Genomic DNA, 26,142 nt, shown 5'->3' with positions numbered 1-26,142 from the left:
TCTGACTTTAGCTTGGAATTTCCCACTGTTTCCCAAGGAAGTTTTAGATTGCTCTAGACCATGTTATTTTTGACTGACTGATGTCTCTCAAGTACCTGAGTCACTCAACACTTGCTGATAGCATAAGTCAGTGTCCAGAGTTCCCCTTTTATCTAAAGCATCATACAGCAGCTTTCTAGAGTTTCCAGAAATAAAGCTGACACTGGTAGTTGACTCATTCATTCGGCAACCAGTCACTGAGTGCTCTGACAGGTATGTTACTGGTCTTAGTTTCACTGAGCTAAATAAGAGTCACCCTTGTTTAGCTCACAGTTTGCAGGGAGACAAACGCAAAACAGATTATTGCAGCATGTGGTAATCAGTGCTCAAACAAGATCTTAGAAAAACAGCCACAGGGAGAAGAGAATGTCAGGAACGACAACTTAAGGTTTTAGTGAGGAGTTGCTTGTCAGGCACTTAAGACCTCATGGAGATCAGCATTTGAGATCAACATTTGCTATAGGTAAGACACACTGGTGACAAGAGTCCATTCAAAGATGTACAGGCCTCAACCCTGTCCTCCAGGAAATTTGAATGTAGAGTGAGACTGACAGCAACAAACTACCATACAGGCAAAATGAAATGGGGGCAAGGAAAGATGGGATGGTTTTGCATGCACCTTGTTTTCTCCAGTGCTATTGTTTCTGCACTTATTAGAAATATTTTCCCCTATTCCATAAGGGACCTGCTCTTTCATCTTTCCAAATGTCCTTTTAGTTAGAAAAATGAATGTTTAGAAGATGATGTCTGCTATACGACGGACCATCAGATACCAGTTGGTTTTATCAATACAGTCTTAATCTTTTCAATATCTTTGCACCATGTCTAGAGATGGGATGTGCTCGTACTTAATAGCTATTTAATAAACAATGAAATATTGACTTTCAAAAAGAAATATTTCACTTTTGATTTCCGGAAATATGAAATGTACAGCTAAAAGTCCCGTTTCTTTATTCAGCCTTGCTATAAATTTCTAAACCACTTATATTATCCAATAAAGTATCCTTTATTATCTCATTGTTTAATAATTTAAATTTACATTTGTTTAACTTAATTATTGTTTGTATTGTTTGTTTAATGGTTTAGCAATTGATTAACTTGCTGTGTCTTGTTGAATAAGTCATTTCATTCATCTAGGTCTTAATTTCTTCATCTGCCAAGTGATTTCTAAATTCTCTTTTAGCTTTTGAAGGCATCTGATTTTAGAATGCACATGTGACCAATTTTTTCAAACCTAAACAGTGATGACATTGAACAGAAATTATCTGTGACTATTCACTTATACTCCTCCTAAATGTTATTTCATATCTTGTTTTGCTCTTTTAGTCTTATCTGAACCTTTGCTATTGACCCCTGAGTCACTGAAAGTTTCCATCAATTCTACACAGCAATGTTTGCATTTACAATGGCGTATCCACAGCCTTACTTATCATCAGGAATTAAAAATGATTTTTCAGATAGAGATCAGCAGAATTAAAACATCCAATGTCATCTGGGTGGTAAGTTTTTTTCTGTATATTTAGAAAAATTGTCTGGTGCCATGATTTATCTTTTATAACCTCCAAAAAAATCCCAGTATGGAAAACGTTTTAGCAATACAAAACGGTTTTCTTAAACGATTGCATTTCTGTGTTTTTAGTTAAGAGGATCCAAGACAAAGTAACATGACAACTTTGATTTGGTAAGTTGGGTAGGAGGTTTTATGAAAATAGAGGTTTCTTCAGTTCTGCTCTGCCCCTAAGAAGGCTGTTGGGTCTGAACCTGTGAGTACTTACTTCAAAAATTCCATGAAGATCAACCATCTTATTTCTCTTCCTTCTTTCTTTTCTTCCCTGTCCACCAGAGAGTTTCCTAAATTAGACTTAATAGTTTGGCAACATTTTTCTTGCCAGCATGGCTTCCAGTCAGTGTCTTTGCTTATACTGTGCTGAAATGCAAGGATAAATGACTCCTAGCACTTTAATGTTCTAGCCAGCAAACAGCTTCTTCATGGACCATGTTGGAGAGGGACTTCCGGTGTTCTTTGTTGCCTCACATGTGGCTTTTTCTATGACAAATTAAATTAAGAAAATCCTAATGTCATACGCTTTTGCCTTTGAATTATTTGAGATAGATTTTTCTTTTGTCTTGATTCCAATCATGGTTGTGTCTGTTTTGCTTGATGTTTCCCCATCTAGTACGTTGGGACACTGTGGTGGTTTCTCTCAATACCATTTATAGACTGGGGAACCTTAATAATCTTTACACACATCCTGTTCACTCATTATGGTGGGATTTTGACGGACAGTGGAATGTTTTCTCATTGAAGGGGAATGGAGGATTTGCCTGGAAGAAAGACAAACACAAGTTTGTGTCATTGCTGGGGACTTCCCTCAAATGGCAGTTCCCCACAATGACAGTTGTGTGGTTTTCTGATTTTCAACAATAACAATGTCTGTGGACAGCTGTCCACCTTCCACCATCAGTATCCCATTATCCTACCTCCTACTAATATTTTTTTTATTTTCATATTCTTTGTATTTTTGATGAATACACTGGTTGTTGATTTGAACATAGTAAACATTGAGCAAAGGTCATAGTGAGGCTAAGAATTGTCTAAAAAAATTGAGAGAAGCACTGGAGGAACTTGACACCATCAGTAAAAGTGACATTGACCACAGACCAACGGGTCTCACTCTTTATTTTCTAAAAGGCAGTTCTTCCTGTTATCATGTTAGGGAAGATAATGATTGCCATAGATCAAGTGGGTCCCATTCTTTATTTTTCTAACAGGCAGTTGTTCATATCTATTTTCATGTTGGATTCATTTAACAGTTCTCTTTTTAAAGTAAAGAACCTACTTCTGTAAACTCCTGAGGCTCAAGATCTTCAAAAGTAGAATTTTGCAATGTCCGTTGTATCATCCCATCCCCATAACACCCAGCCCTCTCTGACCCCAACAGAGGAGAAGACCAAGGCACAGAGTTTGTTGTGCAGCTCAAGGGGACAGAGCTAGGGCGGTATCATCCTTCACCCTACACCTAGACAGGAATGATGGCCACATGCAACCTTCCTGGGTCAACAGTGGCCAAGTCCCAGGATAAATGACGCAATGAGAAGCCCTTGTATGAACCACTAAGGATTGAAGCTGAGGGGAGACATAAGGTCCCCTCCAGTTAAGGGGAGGGACGCTAGCTGAGAGAGGCTGCTTCTGTCTAGACCATAATCTCCCTTTCATTGGGCAGTTCCCTGTAATGCAAGCCTGGCAGGGCACCCTCCTCAATCATGCTGAGAGGTAGCAGCTCTCTAGACTCATGGACGATTGTGTTCCCAAACAAGCCAAAGGAAAAGCATTTTGATCCAATGGCTTGCAGCTGGACCAGGGATGCTGAGCTGCCTCCTGAACAGTGCCAGCCACTCAGAGCCTTGCTGACAGCCACAATACCTGCTCTCGCCCTGGACCAGGTTCTGACTTCGGCCTCTTCAGCCACTTGCTTTATGGTTTGTCAGAGGTAGGAGAAGGCAGAATATAGTAACAGCTCAAGCTTGGAAGGAGGCCTGCAATGCGAGTCAGTCAGGGATAAGCTCATGCCTAAAGACTGAATCAGTGACCTCTGTTAGACCTCTGTGTAAATGTAGGTGCCCGTTTCTTGTGACTTACCATGTTTTCTGGGCCAAATTAAATTTGCCATTTCAATTAATAAAAACAGCCCAAACACAATTCATCACATTAAAAAAAAAAAATCACTGAATTGATATTCAAGGAAAGTTTTCTCTTCTCCATTACAAGGCCATAAACACCACAAGGCACAAGTTGTGGTTAGACAGATGCCACACAATCAGTATCTGAGAAAAATAGAGCCCACTGCATGTTAATGAACTGACGAAATCATTCAGCACATAATTTTAGACCGTGGGCCCGGATCTGGGCATTGTACAAGGCGTGGTTCTCTGAAGAGATAAACACACAAATAAGGGTACCCTGAATGTGAGAGGTGTGGTGCAGGTCCCTGGTGAGGGGCTGTGGGGTTAGGGTTGGGGTTAGGCCTGACCTTCTCCAGCATCTCCAGCATATTTTATTTGAGCCAAAATATGTTTTTTATCCTGAGATTGGTAAGAAGGGGAGTGACGGGATTTGGTTGGGAGTTTTTAAAAAGCCCACTCTGGCTGCACAGTGGAGAAGAATTGGGGGACCTGGAGAAGGTGAAGGGCGACTAGTATGAAGCAGGCTGTGGGATTGGTCCAAGGTAGAGGTCCCTGGAGTGGGTGGCAATAGTGGGAACAAGAAAAGTGGCCAAATTCAAGAGAGATGTAGGAGGTTAAACCCAGTGTGTGGCTCATTGATATTATAAAAAGGTCACCGTTATTGATATATAGTTCGTTTTTTTGGTATTGGCTCTTAAATTGAATCATACTTAAGCTAAATGTACTCGAGATTGCTCAGATTAAATAGTGAAAGTTGCATGAATTAGGACCTCAGAATTTGTAGTTAACAAAATACGTTTTGTAGTCTAGAAATTAAGTAATTCAATAAATTAAAATAAAGGATAATGTTTTATAAATCACAGTTCTGCATAGAGTGAAAAAGGGCGTGCATGGTTCGGTGCCGCCCAAGTAGACTAAGGTGCTCTCACTCCAGAGCTGTATTTGGTCCTGCCATGGGCACTGTTTAAGGTTAGCAACCTGGGAAGGGGAAAGGTGTAAGTGGAGGAAAGGCCTCAGAGTTTGCCAGCTCCAGGCTGTGTGTGACATGTATGTTGCCCCATCCCTCTTCACTGTGGGACTTGCCATTGGCCACAACTGAGTCAGGAACACAATCACAAAAGACATGCCAACAACTATACACACTATACGGGAGGGCTTCAGGAATAGGGGAATGAGAGGAACTCAGAGGAAAGAACAAGAAAGGCTTCATGAAGGGGATGCAGCCTGGGCTTGAAGGATAGGACTAATTCCCAATGCAGAAGGAGAGTGGAGTCACTAAACCAGAGACACTGTGCGAGAAAACACTGTGATGGAAAAGCATCAAGTTATTTCCAGGAGTCTGTGGTAGACCACTGTGTCTGGAGAGCACATTTGCAGATGTTGATGAATGACAGGGTAAGGTGTAGAGGAGCCATTGAAGCTTATTGAATTAGAGAATGAAAATACCAGAGTCTTAGAAAGAATAAGACTAAAAGCTGCACCAGAAGACCAAATTGCAGTTCAACTTGGACGAGCATCCCAAAAAACAATATGAGACATTCCCATGTGATTGATATCTCTAGGGACTAAAAATTCTTATATATGGACCTCAAGGGAGGGGGTATGGTCTACAAGGCCACCATATCTGAAAGGGCAAGAGACAAAAGCCACAGGAGACATAGACAGCCATCTGTTGACTTCTGGGAGACAATGGAACTCCCCGGCACCAGGAAGGATTGCCTTCTCTGCTGAGATTTGGCCAACCTGATCTGGCCCTGGCTAAAAATGAATATAAAACCATACTCATCAATCACTTATTTTTAAAAAGATGACTCAATTAATTCTGTAGTTTGCAAGAATTTTCTTACCGGGTTCTATGTGACCAGCACTGTGAGCACCTTCTATCTCTGATCTCTTCCTCAAGACTTGAGTAGCTCCCATTTTTTTCTCTCTCGTTCCACATGAATCCCCCAGAATTGGAAGGCCAGAGGGCATGAGAGCTGAGTTTTTCCAAGCATGAAGCTACGGCTGGTTCCTTGCTGAAGCATCGACGCCCGGGGAGCTGGCTGGTTGGGAATGGACCATGCTTCCACATAGGGTGGCGTTGCAGTGGGTGTGTGCTTTGGGATCGGTCTCGTCAAGCCAGTTTCCAGAACGGCATGGCTATGTTTTCAAATTTTCCTCTTTCCTGCTAGGAGAAGTATAGCACCACTGTGAAGTGGGACCAAGTTCTGCAGTGGAACTGGGAATCTGAGCTCCCTTTGGAGTGTGCGACGCACTTCGTGAGAGTGAGGAGTATGGTGGATGATGCCAGGGTCCCTGAGCCGAGGTTCTGGAGCAGCTGGACTTCATGGGAGGAAGTCGATGGTAAGAAACGAGGTGATAAGAGAGTGAAAGGATTTAATGTTTAATGTTATTCAAGGATCAAAGAGTCAAATAGCAGAAGTCCCCTTTGAGGAACTGGTAGACACCAACGTTATTTTCCTTTGGCTCACATTGGAACTAAAAATCATGGGTGTGAAACTTGCCACCAAGAGGCTGACATCTCAGGTTTGGCCTCTGAATTATTCATTGAGTTATTGTGTAAATCCAGACAATTTTTACATATTTTCCAAACATGTGAAGTGTGTTCATTATAGCATGCTAAGTGAACAAAGCAGGACATAAGTTGTACATATGTTTTTATTAGATCAACACATCAAACGTGTATGTATCCAGAGCAGGGGTTGGGAAGCTTTTTCTGTAAAAGGTGAGGCAGAAATATTTTAGACTTTTCAGTCTCTGTCATGACAATTCAACTCTGCCATCGTAGCACGGAAGCAGTCACAGGCAATAATGAGAGTGGCTGTGTTCCAATGACACTTTATTTACAAAAACGGATGGTGGGTTAGAATCGGCCCATCAATCACAGTTTGCCAATAATCCCTAATGCAGAGAGAGGTATATATATATGGAAAAATGAAAGCAGTTCTTTGAGTAATGAGATTACGGATAAATATGTTTTTAATATCTATTAATTTTGAGAATTTAATTTTGTTGTAACTAAAATTCAGAGTGAGTTTTGCCACCATTTCTTATGTGTCAGCTAAACTATAGGCCAATGGCATTTGTTTTTCTGAACCGTATACCCTGCCAGATTATCTGAAATTCCTGCCAGTAGAACCATTTCTTTGTTAAGTGTTTACACCAATTTATTTAGTAACTCAAACTGATAACACATTAACCCATGAATAGCCTAGGCATTAGTTTAATACTAGAAGTAGAATTAAATCTACATTCTAGTCGCTGTTTTAGACAGTATACATATTAATTTAGTCTTTACACTAGCCCTGTGAAATATGTAGTAATTTTATTCCTATTTCACAGGAGAATTAAAGAACCTCTCAGACCACTAAGTGTCAAAGGCAGAATCCCAGCCAGGATAACCTAGCTCCAGAGGCCATGCTCTTAACATTACAACCTACTGCTGAAGAAGGGACATATTCACAGACAAAATAGAGATGAAAAAGATAGTAATGAGAAATAAAGAACAACGTTATAAACAACTTGGATAAAAATAGACTAGATTTCTCAAAACTGTAACCTTCAGGCTAACTCAAGAATAAATGGAAAATCTGATTATTCCTATCCCCCAAAGCACTGGTTCTCAACCATGGTTGCACATTAGAATCACTCGGGGACCTTAAAAAAATTCCCATGCCCAGGCCACTCTGCATGAGTGACATATTGGTGATGGGAATTTTAGTGACCTGGTGGCCAGCAGCCAGACTGCAGTGGGCTGAGTGGTGAAACTCAAGTGATGGCAGCTCCTTCAAAAAAGCTGGCTGGGGAGGGGTGGTTGGAGAGGTGACAGGAGGCATTCATGAGGGGAGGATGGTGAGTCTGCTTAAAATGGAAAAGACCTGAGGATTCGTATATGCTGATGGGCCATACAGAAGGAGAGGCTGAAGCAAAAGAAGATACGTGAATGGCTGACATTTCTGAGAAGATGGGAGGAAATGTGATCTACAGGACAATTTAGAGACTGTGCAGGACACATGGCTTTGGAGCTGGGCAGACCTGGCAGGTGTGACTGTGGCTTTGCCATTTGAGTGAAATTGGTCTCAGTCCTACCTGTGCCATGGTTGTGAGGGGGTAAGGATGGCATGAGATAATGGACAATTCCACTTAACACAGGGCCTTCCACATGGCTAGGATCAATAGGGCAGCTACTGTTGTCATAATAACCTAACACCAGCAATGACACAATAATCCTCAGTGGTCCCATAGTAGTCACAGTAACGGAAGTAAGAACAGTAACAGCAGTATTAGCATAATAATAGGAGAGATAGTGCAAAGGATTGTTTTGCATGCTTTAAAGTTTATAGGTTGGCTGTAGAAATTTAGGCTTCTATTTTCTCTAGGAGGTAGAAGAAGCTAAAGTTATCTGTTGAAAGAGAGATATGAGAGGTGGCTGGTTTGAATTTTGAGTGAGATTCTAACTAAGCTCTTTTCTTTTCTTGTAGTTCAGAATTCTCTTGGACATGATCCACTGTTCGTTTTCCCTAAAGATAAGCTGGTAGAAGAAGGCTCCAATGTCACCATTTGTTACATTTCCAGGAGCCCTCGAAATAACATATCCTGTTATTTGGAAGATGTACAGATATATGGAGAACAACTTGATCCAAATGTGTCTGTGTTCAACTTGAATAATGTTCCTTTCATTAGGAAAAGGGGGACGAATTTCTTTTGTAAGGTGAACGAAAGTAATGTTATAAAAGGCATCGTTCTCTTTGTCTCAAGTAAGTATGCACGTTCTCTGCACCCTCTCTTCCCGTTTCCTAAGGAATAGATGGAACTTCCTTTACCAGAAAACAAGTAAACATTTCCACGCATGGTCTCAATTTTCTTTGGTTTCTCAAACCTTCTAGGAGAGACTCAGGATAAGATACTCTGAAGCAATACTTCCAGGATTTCCTGTTGTCTTCTTGTCCTTACTGACAACTGTAGTCCTAGAAACCAAAAGTGTTAAAGGGGAGAAAGTTCAGGTCATGACCTGGACCACGGGGAAAATATCCTGCTTTGCCTTAGCTATGCTGGAATTACCGCAGGATCGAGCGGGGAGGAGAGGCCGCAGGTCGGAAGACAGGGAGGCCGCCACGGTTGTGGTCTGAAGGACCGGTGGTTGAGTCTTCTTCCTGTGCTGGGCGTGCCATCTTGGCCAAGTTTCCTGGCCTTTCTGAGCTGATTTTTGCCTCTGTGATGGGATGATGATGGCTGTCGTGAGGGTTAATGAATGTGGACAGGTCCTGGCCCTGGTACAAGAGCTGCACATAGTAGGAGTTCAGCAGATGACGCCATTGCTGATCTTAACTGGCTGTGGAAATTTCAGGGCCTCCTCCATGGGTGGTAGCAGTGGAGAGGGAAATTACGTTTTATGTAGATCTGTGTGCCCACACCCAGTGGCTTCCTGTGTTTCATCTTGAGACCGCCCTTCTCTGCAAAGAAGGGCAAAATCTGCGACTCTGCCCTCCCTGCTCCCCCGACGAAGTACAATTTGGAGATTGTGTAGTGGACATCTCTGGGCTCTAGGACACTTGGTTCCTTTGTGCTCCTTGGAATGGCCTCTAAGAACAGGGTGACTCAGGGGACTTGGAGATGCTGCATCATTCCTTCGAACTCTCAGCTCCCAACTGCTGACTTTAGCAGGTCCCCCAAATCTGATTTCCTGGCATCCCAAGCATAGCCCCCTGGCCTCTCTCTAAGCCTCAGCATCTGAAATGAAACACCAGGCAACACTGACTCTATTCATTCATTCTTTCACTCACTTGGTCTGTTATTTGGTAATACTTGTTGAGTGCCTACTAGCAGGCTCTGGGGACACAAGGTTCATCAAATAGACTCAGTACTGACTTGCAGAACACTGATCACCCATCTACCACGATACCCCAGAAAAGCACAAGGGAAGGTAGGAGAAGGGACCAAGATGATGAAGCACCTGAAATGTGGCTTCTTGGAGCTGCTAATATATAGGCTTCCATTTAAGTGATCCTTTCATTGTTCAGAGGAACTCTGTGGCCTCAGACCCCAAACGGAGCTTTCCATTTTACTTGTTTTTCCAATAAAGGGTTTTAACTAGTTCTTTTGTCTGCTTTTCTTTGTATGGACAGAAGTACTTGAGGAGCCCAAGGACTTTTCTTGTGAAACCCGGGATTTCAAGACTTTGAAGTGTGCTTGGGATCCTGGGACTGACACTGGCTTGCCTAAATATTCTTTCCAAAGCTACAGTTTATTTGAATCGTGAGTTAGCTCTGGTTATGTTATTGACAGATCTTTCCTTGTTTAAGGTACTTGTGACAACATAACAAAAGCCACATTTAGATGTTGCAGAAAATTTGAACAAATGTTTTAAAACCACCTGCCAGTGTTAGAAGGAGATCTTTAGCTGGTCACAAGTGTGTAATAGTTGTGTGTTTCGTTAAAGGAAAAGGTAGCATAAAAGTGATATGACAAACAGTTAATGGTTAGTCTTGATGTGAAAATAGTTTCATGTTTTTGAATAACAGTTTCATCATTTTTAACTTTTTACCATATCCAGAATAAATTAAGGAGAGTTCTCACCACCCACAAGAGGGAGTCAGTGATTCGTCATTACATAAATTAAACTTGTCGAAACATCTCCATTTCAGCGTTTGTTGGTGATGGATGGATGCTATTGTGTGGAACATAGTTTTAAAGCCACTAAGTGTGCCCTGAGGGAGACAGGGATACACATCTGCGTTGACAAAAGTATAAACCCTGAAATTATTGTTTTTTGTTTTGTTTTTCAGATTTTCTGGGAAAAAGAAAGTTTGTGAACACAGAAACTGGTGTACTTGGCAAGTAGCTCGAGACTCACAAGAAACGTATAACTTCACACTCCTGGCTGAAAACTACTTAAGAAGTAGAAGTGTCAATATTTCTTTTAACCTGACTCATCGAGGTGAGACTGGCTTCGCAGGCCACTGTGGATGTTAACGTCTCTTCAATTGACACACTGGGTGATCAAGTAGATGTGCTGCAGATTCTTGCCTAATTTGCACCTTACGTGAAAGTTATAATTTATAACTCTTGTTCATGCCGCATTTCTCTTCATGGAGGCATGTGTGGCCAATAGTCCCCTATAATTTGTTTGCTTTGATAATGTAATAAGCACCACTGAGCTTACTATTCAACTTCAAAACTAGAATTTTGACAATAACTTATTCCATCTCCCATCCCACAGCCCCCATCCTGCTCCCCCTGTCAAGATAATTACAGATTTAAATTGTGTGTGTTGCTCATTCTACCCAATGAGTTTTCCATTTTCTTATTGTACTTTTCAGTCTAAAATTTTCGTCTTATTCTTATTTTCTGTCTCTTTGCTGAGACTTTGTATTTTCCATATGTTTTGAAAATGTTTGTGATTGTTACTTGGAACATTTTATAATAGTTGTTTAAAAGTCTTTGATGGATAATTCCAACATCTGTATCATCTTCTTGTTCGCAGTTGTTGATTGTCTTTTCTCATATGAGTTGAGATTTTCCTGATTCTTTGTATGCTGAGTAATTTTGGATTTCATCCTAGAAATCTTGAATATTATGTTGTAAGACTCTGGGTGTTTATATTGACAGTTTTGTTTTAGTAGACAAGTGACCCGGTTAGGTTCAAGCTGCAAATTTCAACCCAACTTTTGTGGGCTGTGATTTCAATGTCAGTTCAGTTTTCAAAGGCTTTGCAGTTCTCTTCAGATCTGTTCTAGACCCTCCCAGTGGAGAGTCTGGAGACACGGGCAGCGGTCTGTCGGTTGGGTTCTCAAAGTCTTTGGTACACAGATTAAGATCAAATCCATACATACACAACTGGGAGGTGAGCATAAGAGTTCGTAAACAACTTTATGGGTCACCTTCCCAAGCTCCTGCTTCTCCATGATGTCCCTGATACTTTTTGCCTTTCTAGAACTCTTTTTTTTCCTCCAGCCAGAAATCTGAGACTACAATTACCCCTTTCTGCCACTCACTTCTACTACTGCGCCAGGTGTTAGGAGGACTGATGAAAAAAATTTTTTAAAAAGGTCAATTCAATGTTGGTTCAGTAATACTTCAAATTTGGGAATTCTATTTTGATTAGACTCTGGGTTCTGTTATATTCTCCCCATGAGCCACTCCTCCAAGTTTTGACTCCCTGCCATGATCTGCCTGCTTTTGCTTAATTTTAAGAGTTTACAGGTAGGTTTTTTTTGTTGTATTTTGTTTAGAGTTTTTAATACAATCCATGAGAGAGAAAGGCTGTACTTTGCTTACTCTATCCTGGCTGTAAGTCTGGTTTTGTTTGCTATTTTCTCAAAAACAAAAAAATACTTATTGAATAAATAAATGTCGGAATGAACTGCCTGTTTGCCAAAGTCTTTTCTATCTATGCTTGAATATTTTTACTTTGTTTCTCACTTTTTTTTTTTTTTTTTTTTTTTTGCAGTTCATCCAATGACTCCCTTTAATGTAGTCCTTGAAAATATAAGTGCCACAAACGCCAGCATGACCTGGAAGGTACACTCCATTGGGAATAATTTCACATTTTTGTGTCAAATTGAACTCCATGGTGAAGGAAAAGTGATACAAGTAAGGACACTGCTTAATATTCTATTCTCTTTATGTCTAGAACAAAAAGACTGATGAGTAAAATCTCTCTAAACTCTTATTTCTGTATGGGTTCAAATGGTGTGGGTTTTAAAGCTTTAAAAAGGTCCATGAAATACATCATAGACTTTGAGAGTTGAGAAAGGCACTTTAGAGATTTTTTTTTTCCAAGGAAGAACTACTCTTACCCCAAATCAAGATGTGTCATGTTGCGATTTGACTTGGCAATGAAGTATGCTCACTAATACTTCTGTCTTTTTTATCAAGCAGCACAATGTGTCCATTGAGATGAATGGTCAGTACTTCTTAAGTGAACTGGAGCCTGTCACAGAGTATATGACCCGAGTACGCTGTGCCGCTGCTAACCACTTCTGGAAATGGAGTGAATGGATTGGTCAAAACTTTAGCACACTTGAAGCAGGTGTGTTCAGACCCTGACACTTAACTCAGGGATCTAAACTGACTCATGGAAGATAGATTGGCTTCCCTAAGAGCTTTTGGTTGTACCAAAATCTAAAGGGAAAACATTACAACAGAGGCTTGGTACTATATTAAAAAACAAAAACAAAGACAAAAAACGGAATTAAATGGCCAATGAGATGTGAGTGGAAAGACATCATTTCATACATTTGTCATCAGTGTTATTTCTACTTTATATTTTCTCTCTGATCTTTTATTTTGCCAAGATGGTTTCTAAACTGCTGGCATGGCTAGATTCTCATTGGATTGGGGCTCTGTAAATTAATAGAGACTTTTAATTCAGGACTGGGGATAAACAGTGTTTATGCCAAGGAAAGCTTCGATCTCATGCCAAACAACTTCAGGCTATGTCTGGAAATTTAATGATATTTGGAAACCTAATTCTTATTGATAAGTCATTTGTGCAGCAACGGCAAGCTGGGAGCCCACTCTGTCGTGTTCTCAGTAGTCATTTCCTCAATATCGATAGAATAGAGAGTTTTTCTTTCAAATAACTATGTCTTAGAGCTCAAACAAGCCTCAGGAGGTTTGATGGCCTTCCCTTGTTTTCATCTCCTTTCGTTTCAAGATTATAAAGTATTACCATGGCCCAGTTTACAAATGAAGTAACTCGGGCCCATAAATTGAAGAGACTTGGCTAGTTTGCAAAGTTAATGAATGGCAGAAACATAATAATAATAACAACAACAATAATAGCTAACATTTATTGAGTATTTAGTATGTGCCACACACAGCTCTAAGTGCTCACAATTTTTCTCTTTTAACCCCCACAACATGCAGTAGGTACGCTTATCATCCTCACTTTATAGATGAGGGCGTTGAGGCACAGAGGATAAGTAATTCAACTGGCCTAGCCAGTGAACGAGTGGGCAGTGATTGCAGCTCACACCCAGGCAGTCTGACTCCAAAGCGCCACTGTTAATCAGAGCTGGATTCTGCGCATTCTGTCTCTTAGTGTTGTTTTTACGATCTTGAGATCTTGTTGATTCAAGTCCTGGCTATTTTACTGCTGAAGGAAGGATTATATGTATTTATTTCATTCCATCTTGTTATTTGTGTTTGTGGGCTGGCGGAGCTCTTTCCGTTTCACCGGAGAGAGACCATTTTAAAGCAGGGACTTTAATGGGGATGGGGGGCTGGGGGCAGTGCATCAGAATCTACACCTGGGATTGGTCGCTGGCCACACTCAGCAGGCCTCCTCGCTTTGTCTGGTGTTCCCGCCACCCTCACACCCCCTGAGACTCCAGTGGTTTCTTCTAGGGGGGTGGACTCCTCAGGGGTCCCCACTGCAGAAAGCCCTGTTCCCAAGAGTAATATGGCATATTCCTCAGTTGTGTTTTATTAAAGAATTTCCACTTTAATAATACTGCTTTGCTTTGGTATTTTCTCCCCTTGTTTTCTTGCAAACTTATTCCAACATTATAATTAAAATTAAGTGCAGAAAGAAAATGGCAAAAGAATAGAGTCTTAGTAAATTGTGTTTCTTTTAGATTATAGTATTATAAACCTGAAAATACTTAACTTTGCTTTTGATAATAACAAGGAAACGAGATGAATCTACTGATGGCAAATTTATAGTTTTTTTTTTTTTAATCTCTGACAACATTTTACTTAATACTAGAAAACTCAGTGTTTCTGTGTAGTATAACCATACTTACGTATAATCAGAGTGAGTGGAGTTAAATGATACCACGGTAGAAATTATATTGACATAAATATAGAGCGTTGTCAACTGGGCTACAGTGGTCTTTTACTAATTTACAAACCAGTCGAAAATTTTGCATTGAGCTTGGGGTCCCATATTGTGCCCGAATATTTCAATAAGTTTTTGATTTAATATTGGCTTCTCCAATGGTTTCTTTAGCATATTGAAATCTTCAATAGATTTAAAACTATATATGGTCACCTTTAAGTTGAGAAGAAAGTGGCAGCAGCTAAAAGGAAAAAGGACTTAGTTAAATTTCAGTTATTAGGGGCAGTAAACTATATTTTTATAAAACAGAGAGTTAAATCTTCATGTGTTATGTTCCAAAAACAGTTCTTGCATAGAGATGTTTTGAATCAAATCACAAATCCCTTGTCCTACAGTTTACTGTTGAGAAAGACAAGGAAGCAGACTCTTCCAGAACAGTGTGATCAGAGCCATGTTAGAAGGAACATGGCAGGTGCCGAGATTGTCCACAGGCACCTGACCCAGCTCAGGCTGGGAGCCGGTGGCAGAAGGATGTGGCCTTCCCAGCAGAGGAGACAAGGCGACGCTCCCAGGCTCTGACTCCAGCGAAGGGCCAGCCAGTGTGAGATGCGTGGAGAAGCGCAGCCTGCCCGGAGATGTCTCCGTGTGCTTCCATTGCAACCTTTGCAAATGGGGCAAGAAGTAGCAGTGGTCTGCTACTGCTCGAGACGTGGAGGTTTACCTAACTAACTTATTAGCATTGGTCTGACGAGTGATTCCAAAATTTGTGGGTGGCTTCCAGAAGCTCTGAGGCTTGACGTTCATAAAGGACTTTTAGTTTGGTGTCCCGTCCAGATACTGCAGACTTTTTGTAAAGCACCTACTATGTGCACCTAGTGAGGCGTGAACAGTGTGACCGTGCAAGATGGGTAGAAGTCACAGAGAGTGAAAAAGTGAGAGGCCTCAAGGATGCTCATTGTGCAAATGGCCATGCTATCCTGAATGTGCCCGATCCCATCTGATCTTGGAAGCTAAGCAAGGTCAGGCCTGGTTAGTACTTGGATGGGAGACCACCTAGGAAGACCAGGTGCTGTAGGTGTAAAAATTAAAAAAAAAAAAAAAAAAAAGGATGATCGTAAGTCGACAAGGTCCTTGTATCTGTGAGGTCAACCAAGGGTTGCCTCCATCTAAAAAAAAAAAAAAAAAAAGGATGCTCATCGTCACTTCATCAACGGAAACAGAAGTTAGAACGTACTTTTCTACCTATTGTGACCTGACAACTTTTCTTTGGTTAATTTCAGCTCCCTCCAAGGCTCTTGATGTCTGGAGAAATGTGAAGTCAGTGCTGGGATCTTGTACAGTAACTTTATTCTGGAGGGTAAGATGTTCCTATTCAAAAAGACTCATTTGCTTGGCCCTGCGTCTCACTGTGAGATTGGATTTGGGTGTAGCCTTCCAACTGGGGGTGTCCTTCACATGAATACGGTAGAATGTCTTGCCAGTGGAGGAGTCCCTGTGCCACATCCATGTCCCTAAGACTTGCACTGTTCCTTCCTCGACTACACAGATGGCCACTTCTGACTGTTAGAACCCGTGTCTCCATAACTTCTACCCAGGCCCATCTCTAACTTTTGCAGGGCTCAGGGCACGAATATAAAGTAGAGCACATACCATATTTAAAGTTATAAATATTTAAATACTCATATTTAAAAGTCAAGCTAAAAACGCTATAATTTAAAGTATATGTTATCCTTCTACTTTGTGTTCAGAACTCTTGATTCCTGTTTTTGACACCAAAACATGGCCATGCTGGGAGAGTTGGGTCCTAGCCACAACCCACCCTGCTTTCTTCCCACCTCCACTCTGACTTTCCCTGCATCCTTGCACACTTGTGGATACACCAGTCTGTATGTCCAGGTTCTGGCCACAGCCCAAGCAGTCACTCCCAGTCCTTTCTCAGGTCTCTCTGGGGCAGGCGCATACCAGGGCCACCGTCTGTCCTCAGGAGGGCAGGCCTGATGGACAGGCCCTGGAAGTGGCCTTGGGACCGTGTAAGCAGGGAATTTCTGCAACCTGGAGGATCATCTGGGAGGTGGGGTGGGGGACCATGGGCTCTGGGCCTGGGTCAGGAGCTGGGCCCTCCTGCTGGGGTTCATGCATGTTTCCTCCCCTGGGTACCCACGGCATCTTATTTTAATCCAGGCTAAAGTCCTTCTTCCTCCCGATTCCTGGCTTGGCCACTCTTCTCTAGACACGTTATGCTTTTAAGGAGCTCACCTCCAAATGATCCGAATCTCTACTCATCTTATTTAGAGAAGAAGGCCTGATGCTGAGCTTGGTTTAGGGGTTATTTTCTCTATTTAACTGTTTTAATTAGCTCTGTGTGTGTGTGTGTGTGTGTGTGTGTGTGTGTGTGTGTGTGGCATTTGAGGGACAGGAAAGGAAAAAGTAATTATGTAAACTCCTTTCAGAGGAAAGCCCATTTTGAAATGATTATCAATTTTTTTCAGCCACTGTCAAAATTGCATGCTGGTGGGAAGATTCTATTTTATAATGTAGTTATAGAAAATCTAGAGAAACCATCCAGTTTAAAGCTCCTCTCCATTCCCGCTCCGGCCAATGGCACAGAACTAACCCTCGACCAAGGCTCGTACCAAATCTACGTCACAGCTAATAACAGTATGGGCACTTCTCCCACTTCTGTAATTGTCATCTCTAGAGACTCTGGAAGCGGTGAGTTACATTTTGTTTATTTTTATTCTCTAGGAAAATGTTGATAATGTGATTAAGTAGAGATGCATAAATTGGAAAGACAACAACTTGGGGGGACAAAATGTCTGGCTTCCAAACAGTGTTCGTCATTTTCTTTTGGTCCGAGTGTGTCAGTGGGTTTCCTGGGACAGTCCCCCTCAGTGTGGGAAGAATGAGATTTCAGCCATCAGTCAGGACATTTCTGCCCTGGGGACTCTTTAACAAACTTGGGAAATTATCTCAAACTTACCGAAGTAAATGAAACACCAACAAACTTAACTGAGAGATAGAGTACGTATAAATGTGGCAAATGAAGTAAGAGTTGCATTTACTATATTGTAAAAAATTTTGTCACTCATTGCCCCCTGTGAAGGGCCCAGGAACATTTCCAGAGATCATCTCAAGAGAGACTTTGCCAAAGCTGTAGAATAAAAGGTGGCAGCTGGCTAGGCTAGTCCCTTAGCCTGTGGAAGAGCAGATGAGGTGGAAATGACCTGGCACATAAAATCAGTAGTCATATTAACTTCCTCGCTGGGAGAGCTGTGAAGAGTCTGTATACACTAAACCCCTGCAGAACACATTATGAGACAATGCACACCTGAACATCATACGACTGACACTCCAAGGTCATTCATGAACCTTGCAATAATGTCACCTTTCAGTTGCTGCTGTTACATTTTTCAGACCTTGCTTATGGGGTTATAACATCTCAGAAACAGTAGTTAGTTCGGGAGCAGCCAGCATGATGTGAGCTGAGTTATCTGTTCATTACATAGTCATTTTTTGAAAGCAAATCAAGTACCAGACATGGTTTTAGGTCAAGGGTCAGCAACTTTTTGGTAAAGGGGCTGATAGTATTTGCGGCTTTGCAGGTCATACAGTCACCACTACATAGTCAAATTCTTTGTTTGTTTGGGTTTTTTATAAGTTTTTAAAAATCTTAAAACCATTCTTAGCTCAAGGGTCCTATAAAAAGAAGCCTCGGAGTCTGGAGCTGTCCTGCGGGCAGTAGTTTGCTGACCCGTGTTCTAGGTGCTGCGGCACCTAGGTTGGGTGTCGGGGTCGGGACAGGGGCATCTGCAGGGTGGGTGTGAATATTTAGTGGGAAGCGAGAGGCAGGAAAACACCTATGAAAACATCCCAGCCGCCACCCCAAGCCCCTGCAGTGACTGAAGTGGTGGGAGTCTGGTTGGATACACTGCATGTTCAAGTTTATTCTTTAAATACTTTTACAAAATGTTCAATTAATTAAATCTGGAACATTGCCCTATTTGTAATGTACAGAAGAGGTTAAAGAAGGAAGAGTTCAAGGCACAGAGGATGGGTTCTTTATGTCTTGGAAACCCCAGTCTGGAGATGCCATAGGCTACGTCGTGGACTGGTGTGACCGTCCCCGGGACCAGGCCTGTGACCTCCAGTGGGAAAACCTGGGTCCCAAGACCACAAGCACCATCATTAGCTCAGGTAAGAAGAACCTTCCATATTACCTCTTGCTCCATCCACCTTGCAGCAAGTTCAACAAAGATGTCTGGACCATCTCGAAGATACTTTGCAATAAATTCATAAAATTTGAAATTAGAAATCAAGCATGGGTGCTAGGATTTCAAATTTTGCAATGATATGGCCTGAGATTCGACTTTAAATCTACTTTGACAGAGGAAATCTGGACCTCAGGCTGGGATAGGGTTTTGCTATTTTCATGAATTTGTTCCTCTTAATTAGTGGTCTCAAATGAATGACAGAGGACATTCTAACGGTTGTCCAGAGAGCTTTTACAAAAACAAAGAAGTCTATGGATTTGGGAGGCGTTTAGGACATAGCATCGATGAGAGTAGGTCATCAACTCCTTCAATTTCAATGGAACGTGTAGAACTTGATCTCTTAACCTTGCACATTGGATTTGTTATTTCAAGACTGCTCTTTTAGCACAATCAAAGGAGCCTAGGTTTGTGGCTTGAGCCGGGGCGGGGGCAGGAGTTGGCGGGGTGGGGTGGGCCTGGTGGCGCCATCTGCTGGGATCACGATAAAGACGTGGGAATTAATCTGGGTCCAGAGAGTGAGAGAGGCCCTTGGAGGGCATTCAGTTGTCCTTGGGTGAGGAGGGTCAGCAGCATGGCGAGCGCTGCAGGTGGATTGCAGAGGTGAGGTGTGAGGGGAAAGTGAGGAAGTGGAAGCAAATCCTTCCAGACATGTGGCTTTCACGGGCAGAGAGAAGGCAAGTCACTGGAGGGGGATTTGGAGTCAAAGGAGAATTTAAAATGGTTTTCTCTGTCTGGTTGAATTCTGCACCAATTTCCTGTATGGGGATAAGGGCGTGTTTGAGAGCTCTTCCTGGAGAGGACGATGTAAGAGACAGTCCCCACGGGCTTCCTCAGAAACAATGGAGGACCCCAGGGCTCAGCGGAAGGTGGGAAGAAGGTGGAGATGAAGGGCAGAAACCTCAAGAAGGAAATTATTAAAGGGACAAATATTCAGTTTTCCTTTTCAGAAGTAAAGAAAATGTCCTTCTGTGTTATGGAAATTATGTTGACTTTTCTTCTCTAGATGCCTTTAGACCAGGGGTCCGGTACAACTTCAGAATTTATGGCATATCTACAAAAAAGATTGCTTATTTGTTAGAGAGGAAAACAGGATACTCCAAGGAACTGGGTAAGTTTAAAGCATTTCATGTGTTCATGGCAGACTTGCTCAGAATAATCCAGACACTCTTAGCTTTGGGTTTAGGAAAATTTCAATACCATTTCTAATTTTCAGTGTCCCACTTATTCTGATAATAATAAGTGTTTATAATAAGGGTTTAAAAATTACTTTTAATCCTACAAATGTAAAACATTTTCATTAAAGACAATTTATAAAATGTAATGCAAAAGAAGACAAAATCATTGCTAATTTTACCACTCAAAGGCAGACTTCCAGAGTTAATATTTTATGTTTATCCAGGTATTCCTTTTTCTGTACAGATACACTTTTAAATAAACATGGGATCTTACTCTATGCAATGCCTTTTTGACTTATGTCACTAAATGTTATTTGCGTATATCATTTTTATGACTGCAAAATACCTCATCATTTGCTTATGTCAAATCGCCTATTGTTGGACAGTTAGGATGATTACAGTGTTTTTCAACTAAAAACTATAAAATTCACCTTCAGGTATCTTGCAGTCCAAAATGCTCAATCTCTCTTTCTTGGTTCTTTACCCCAATCTCTTTATGCCTTATCTGAATCACCATCATTTTAAACTACACAGCTTTGTCCACATTCACAAAAAAATTTTTAAATGAAGTCCTGGAGGTAGAAGAGTTTAGTCGAAAGGTATGAATTTCTTAAATGGTTTTTCATTTCCTTTTTAAGACTTTTGATACATATTGTGAAATCAACCCCCAGAAATCTTACCACGCCTCTCGCTGCGGTGCAGGAGGTTTTAGCCCACTCACGCGGTTGCTTATTCACCTTCTTGGCAGCCAGGGCCTCATGCCCACGGAAAGCTGGGCATCTGGACCCTCAATGGCCTTGCACTAATCAGATCAACCCTCCGATGGCCTGTGGTTCTCTATGCGGTGGCAGCTGTCTGAAACAGGCAGGGTGTCCAGGCGTTCACAAGAGTATGTGATAGACTCAGGGGAGCCCTCAGAATAAACACTCCCGGATTTTTCCAGTGACACTTAGAGAACTGCATTGCTGCAACCTGGCAACTAGAGTTCTCCAAACCCACCCTTAACCTCCGAACATAACCTTTCCTCCTCGACCCCTCTCCCGCCTCAGTCCATTCTCTGGTCAGGCCTTCTCTGACACTACAGCTGACCCTTGAATGACGTAAGGGTTAGGGGTGCTAACCCCCACACAGTTGAAAATCTGGGTATAACTTTCGACTCCCCCAGAACTTAACTACAGTTATCACTCAGTATCCGTGGGAGATTGTTTCCAGGAACCCCACAGATACCAAAATCCACAGATGCTCAAGTCCCTTATATAACATGGTTTAGAACAATGCATATAGTCAGCCCTCCATATTTGAGGATTCGACCAACCACAGATCAAAAACAGTATTTTTTGACCCTTGGTTAGGAATCTGTAGTTGTAAAAGCTAGGGATATGGAGGACCAGCTGTATATTTATTTTTAAAAGTCCACGTATAAGTGAACCCATGCAGTTCAAACCTTATGTTGTTCACGGGTCAATTGTATTTAGAATTCAGTAACAGAAAGAAATCTAAGAAACCTTTATTCATTTTTGCTCTGTGACTTTGTATAAACTATAGAGTCCTTCTGGGCATCCATTCTACATTTGTGAAAGGCAAGGCTTGAATAAGAAGATCGTTTAACTTCTTCTTAGCTTTTTCAAATTATGTCAAGGAATATATCCTCTAGAGAAAAAGATATAATTCTTTAACTTGCCACAAGCTCCTACAGCCTCTGGAGTTGGCTGTGGTTCTACTTTTAGTTTGCATGCGTGCTCAGAGAATATTTCTAAATCATGACTATTTTCTTACTCCAATTTCTTTTTCTAGCTCCTTCAGACAACCCTCAAGTGGTCATAAGTAATTTGACTTCCCACTCCTTCAATCTGAGTTGGAAGGATTATTCCATTGACTCCCAACCTGGTTTTATACAAGGCTACCATGTCTACCTGAAGTCCAAGGCAGAGCAGTGCCAGCCAGGATTTGAAAAGGCAGTCCTTTCAGGTGACATTTTTGTTAGTTTACTTCTTCAAGATCTCATTATTTGAAATCATGAAAAAAGGCTGCTATCTCTGTGGCCAGGCTGAGGTCTGTTCTTGCTTTTATGATCAAACAGGTGCTAAGAGATTAGTAGGTGGGCAAGATGGTGGGGGTCATTTTAACTTACTTAAAAAACGATGCGGCCTGGTATTTTTGGAAGCACTCCTTAAGATTTCTGCCACTTGGGAAACTTCGTTAACCTCTTTTTCTTTTTGCCTTTGACGTTGTTAAAGGTATTACAATGTATTTTTAAGTCTCTTGCAAGCTCTTACCATCTCTTGCAGGTTTGTGTGCTCTCCCTGGATCCTCACCATCTTTTGCTTAGTAAACTTTTTGCTTTTCTTGCCATTTCTTGAAAATTTTACCAGTGAACCCGGGTGTGATGAAATTACGATTTAGTTTTTGGTTGTTTTAAAAATGTTGACTTGTGCCAAGTCGACAAGAGTGACAGTGCCCAGCTCTCACTAGATCCCCTTCACGCACTTAATAATCTTTTCTTCTTGTAAAAAAACCAAAACAGAAACAAAGCAAAAAAAAACTTTTATTTATTTATTTTTTAAACCACAGATAATTCAGTATGTTGCAAACATAAAATCGACAGCCCGGAACAAAAGACATTTCTTGTGGAACACCTACAGCCAGAATCCTTCTACGAGTTTTTGGTCACTCCATACACAAGTGTTGGCGAAGGCCCCCATGATACTTTCACCAAGGTCACCACTCCGGATGAATACTGTGAGTTTTTTTGCATCAAAACTCTTCCCTTAGGAGGTCCTCGGAAACTGATAAATCACAGGCACTTTGCCGTGGGCTTTGTTTAGATAAGAATTTTTAGACCTTTCTTCCCTGTCTTTCTGTCTCTCTCTTTCTCTACATGAGCTTGTTTCACAAAAACAAACACACAAAACATCGCACAGAATCCCACTACATAAAATGGATGAGTGGGGATAACCTAACTGATCTATAATCTGGAACCTTCCTCCTGCCTCTCTCAGTTGCCCCTGAGGCACTTGTCTGGAACTTAGTCCCAGAATAGTTCGAAAATCACAGATGGCATATTTTAGTGTTGGCTTGGGAAGAGCCATCTGAATTCTGTCTAGGCAAGGGCGGTGGTGTTTTCCTCATTACAGAGCAGCATCACTCTCTGCAGCCAGCCTTCTGGCTGGTTTCCCTCAGCCAGACTAATTGCTTCCGGACTGCCTCTCCAGGGGCGAGTAGAGACGGGTGTGATGGGGCAAGAAGGGTTTCTTCACAAACCCAGTGTTTGCAGATTTGGTGGGGAAGGGGTAAGATAAAGAGATTCACATTTTCAAAAATGCATTTGGCCTGAAAGATGAAGAAAGAAGAGGATTGGAGAAGAATGGCAAGAACTAGTTAGTGATAGAAAAGAGTCTCCTGGTAAACCCTGACCTGCAACAAACAGGAAGGTGGGGGAGGAAATAGATACTGATGGGGGAAGGAGGAGAAAAGTAGGTGTCAAATAGGGTAGCACAGGCAGTCCACACTAGAAGGGACCTTTGAAGATACTGCTCCATGAAAAATGAACAGGCTGAAACATCTGCCTGGAGTTACTGTCTGTGGTGTGAATCCCATTGCTGAAGGTGGGGAGCAGGGATGGGATGGGCTCATCAGGCAGAACTGCTGACCCTGAGTATCCTGACCAGTGATGAGGACACACGTGACGACAGTGGCAGCTAGGGGCACTCACTGCTGTTCACCACTAGACTGAAACATGGCCCCAGGTCTTTAAGCCAAAGGCCAGAACTTTCAGAGTCAGATTAAGATTTTAGCCAATGATTCACATTATTCGAGCACTCTTGGTATTTACTCGGCTGGTAGAGGGGTGTGTGTGTGTGTGTGTGTGTGTGTGTGTGTGTACACATATGTAACACACATAATTATCTTTATCTCAAATATATTTTCTGATTTCATTTGTGCTAAACCTCCTTAGCCTTCGCTGTAACTCTATTGATTATATTGATTATTCTTAAAAAGGAAAATAAATTGCTACACAATTACAGTAGTGAGAATGACATTCTACATTTACAAAAATAGTGTGGACGAATCGTAAATGCAATGCCGAGCGACAGAAGCCAGACCTGACTCTTGCTGTATGATTCCATTTATGGAGTACAGAAAGAGGCAAATGCCATTTATGTTGTTAAAAGACAAGATAGTGGTTACCTTGGGAGGGGAAAATGACTACACGGGGACACCAGGGGTTTTCTGGGGGAGCCGTTAGTGTTCTTTTTCTTGATCGGGGTACTGGTTATAATGGGTATGTTCGGTTTGTGAAAATTCATCCAGCTGTACACCTTTGAGCACCTTTCGGTGTGACGATATTACACTTTAATAAGAAGGTTAGTAAACCAGTCTGAACTTTGGAAACTACTGTGGGTAGCTCTCCAGGCTTGTCCTCAAGTATATTATAAAAATCCATAATTTAACCAAATTTTAAAACCAATTGTAAGAGTCAGAATTACTGCCCTTTAGGGCACGGTGTTTATCAGTGGTGTCAGGACAGGAGTTTTTACCCCTTCCCAGGTGTCAGGGTTCATTTGAGGCCAACTATTCAGGGGCTTACTTTGCCATCCTCTCATCTTACTGTGTCCTTTTCTCCAGAGTCTTGTTCTGCCTCATAGCACTGGGCTGGGCATCTACCTGCCCTAGCTTACAAATCTCCAGAATTAGCCGCCATCCCCAAATCAAACCCCATCCCTTACAGGACAGTGAGTGTTGGGGCTGGGGAGTGGAGAAGGCATGGAGGCACATGGATTGAACACAATACATGTACATGTACATGTGCAATTTGCGTTTATAAAAGACAGTGTTTACCAACCCAGCTGAGTTATTTAATTGGTGAGCTTGCAAGCACTAACAGGAAGATAGGCATTTAAGAAGATGAAGCACTGGTTGACAGATCTGAGAAATAAAAATAGAATAATTCTCTCAGGTTAAGACATTCATTAGAGACTAACTAGAGGGTGCCTTAGTCAATTTTTGATATATAGCAAAATACCTCAAAATGTCAGTGGCATACAAAAATAGATATTTCTTTTTATGCTCATGGCTTGGCTGATCAAGGCTGGGCTAGGCTGGACTCCAGACTTTGGCCAAGTTTGGGTTCATTTCATATAGCTTCACTCTGGGGCTCAGGCTGAAGAGGCAGTGGCAACAAGGGACAAACTCTTCCCATAGTGGATCACGGGAGCACGGGAGGGCAAGCCAAACTGCACATACACTGAAGGCAGCTACTAACATTATAATTACTAATCCTATTGGCCAAACTAAGTCACATGACTAAATTCTAAGTCAAGAGGCAGAGAGGCACACTCCACCTACCATGACACTTTGGCAAGAGTGCAGAGTGTAAGTCTAATACATGGAGGGAGTGAAAAAGGACACAGTAAGATGAGAGGATGGCAAAGTGGTAACGAGTTTGAGTCACAAGTGTTGAAGACAGATGGTTCCTTGTGTTAGCTGGTTGGTTGTCGTCACCCCCCATCAGGGAAAACTCTTATTGAATTTCACAAAAATAGACTTTTGAGGAATAAAAATGCATGTAAAATTAACTTTTGTCTTTAAACTTATTTTTATGCCTTTGAGGAGGGCAATGTACCCATTCAAAATATCCCTTTTTCCTTCTGCAGCTCATGTACTGATACGTATCATACTCCCCATGATTTTCTGCCTTTTGCTCATCATGATCCTGTGCTACTTGAAGACTCAGTGGTAAGTATGTGGGGAAGATTATCCAAGAAGAGAGTCAGAGGAAAATATAGAAATGAGTTTTAATAAAATAGAAATTACACTGAATAATATGGGGGAAAATGCTGAAAAGGAACTATTAAAACAATTTTGCTTTTCTGGTCAATAGATAAACAATAACCATTTCAAAAGATTATAAAACTTGTTCAATAACAATAGCTGATGTTCGTGTTTCACTTACTGTGTGTTTGACTATGTTCTAAGTGCTTTACACATAACAACTCATTCAATGCTCACAACACTGCGGTGACTACAGTAATTATCTCCATTGAACCAATGAGGACGTTAAAGCAGAGGAGGGTTAAGTACCTTGCCCAGTGTCACATAGTGAGCGACAGAGCAAGGATCAGAACCCAGGAATCTGCCTCCAGAGTTCTCGACTCTTAACTCTTCACCATATTGCAAAATTCAGTCT

General features: G+C 41.6%; 1 protein-coding gene and 1 pseudogene across 2 annotated transcripts in view; both read left to right on the top strand.

The window, feature by feature from the left end:
* OSMR (oncostatin M receptor) overlaps positions 1-26,142 on the top strand; it is a 38,772-nt gene that overhangs the window by 9,971 nt on the left and 2,659 nt on the right. Inside the window, exons 3-16 of one of the 2 annotated variants that reach the window (XM_039842621.1) lie at positions 1,366-1,538; positions 5,898-6,069; positions 8,208-8,483; positions 9,852-9,981; positions 10,512-10,663; positions 12,176-12,318; positions 12,607-12,757; positions 15,790-15,866; positions 16,999-17,221; positions 18,524-18,703; positions 19,784-19,888; positions 21,750-21,923; positions 22,527-22,694; positions 25,610-25,691. In XM_039842621.1, the coding sequence (XP_039698555.1) occupies positions 1,366-1,538; positions 5,898-6,069; positions 8,208-8,483; positions 9,852-9,981; positions 10,512-10,663; positions 12,176-12,318; positions 12,607-12,757; positions 15,790-15,866; positions 16,999-17,221; positions 18,524-18,703; positions 19,784-19,888; positions 21,750-21,923; positions 22,527-22,694; positions 25,610-25,691 (2,206 nt within the window). Of the gene's footprint in view, positions 1-1,365; positions 1,539-5,897; positions 6,070-8,207; positions 8,484-9,851; positions 9,982-10,511; positions 10,664-12,175; positions 12,319-12,603; positions 12,758-15,789; positions 15,867-16,998; positions 17,222-18,523; positions 18,704-19,783; positions 19,889-21,749; positions 21,924-22,526; positions 22,695-25,609; positions 25,692-26,142 lie in introns of both variants that reach the window. The other variant, XM_039842620.1, reaches the window with a different exon arrangement.
* Positions 15,469-15,587, top strand: LOC120586325 (uncharacterized; annotated as a pseudogene).

The sequence above is a fragment of the Pteropus medius genome, unplaced genomic scaffold (genome assembly GCF_902729225.1).
Source record: "Pteropus medius unplaced genomic scaffold, Ma_sr-lr_union100, whole genome shotgun sequence".
Lineage (NCBI taxonomy): Eukaryota > Metazoa > Chordata > Mammalia > Chiroptera > Pteropodidae > Pteropus > Pteropus medius.
This window is presented reverse-complemented; position numbering and strand designations above follow the sequence as displayed.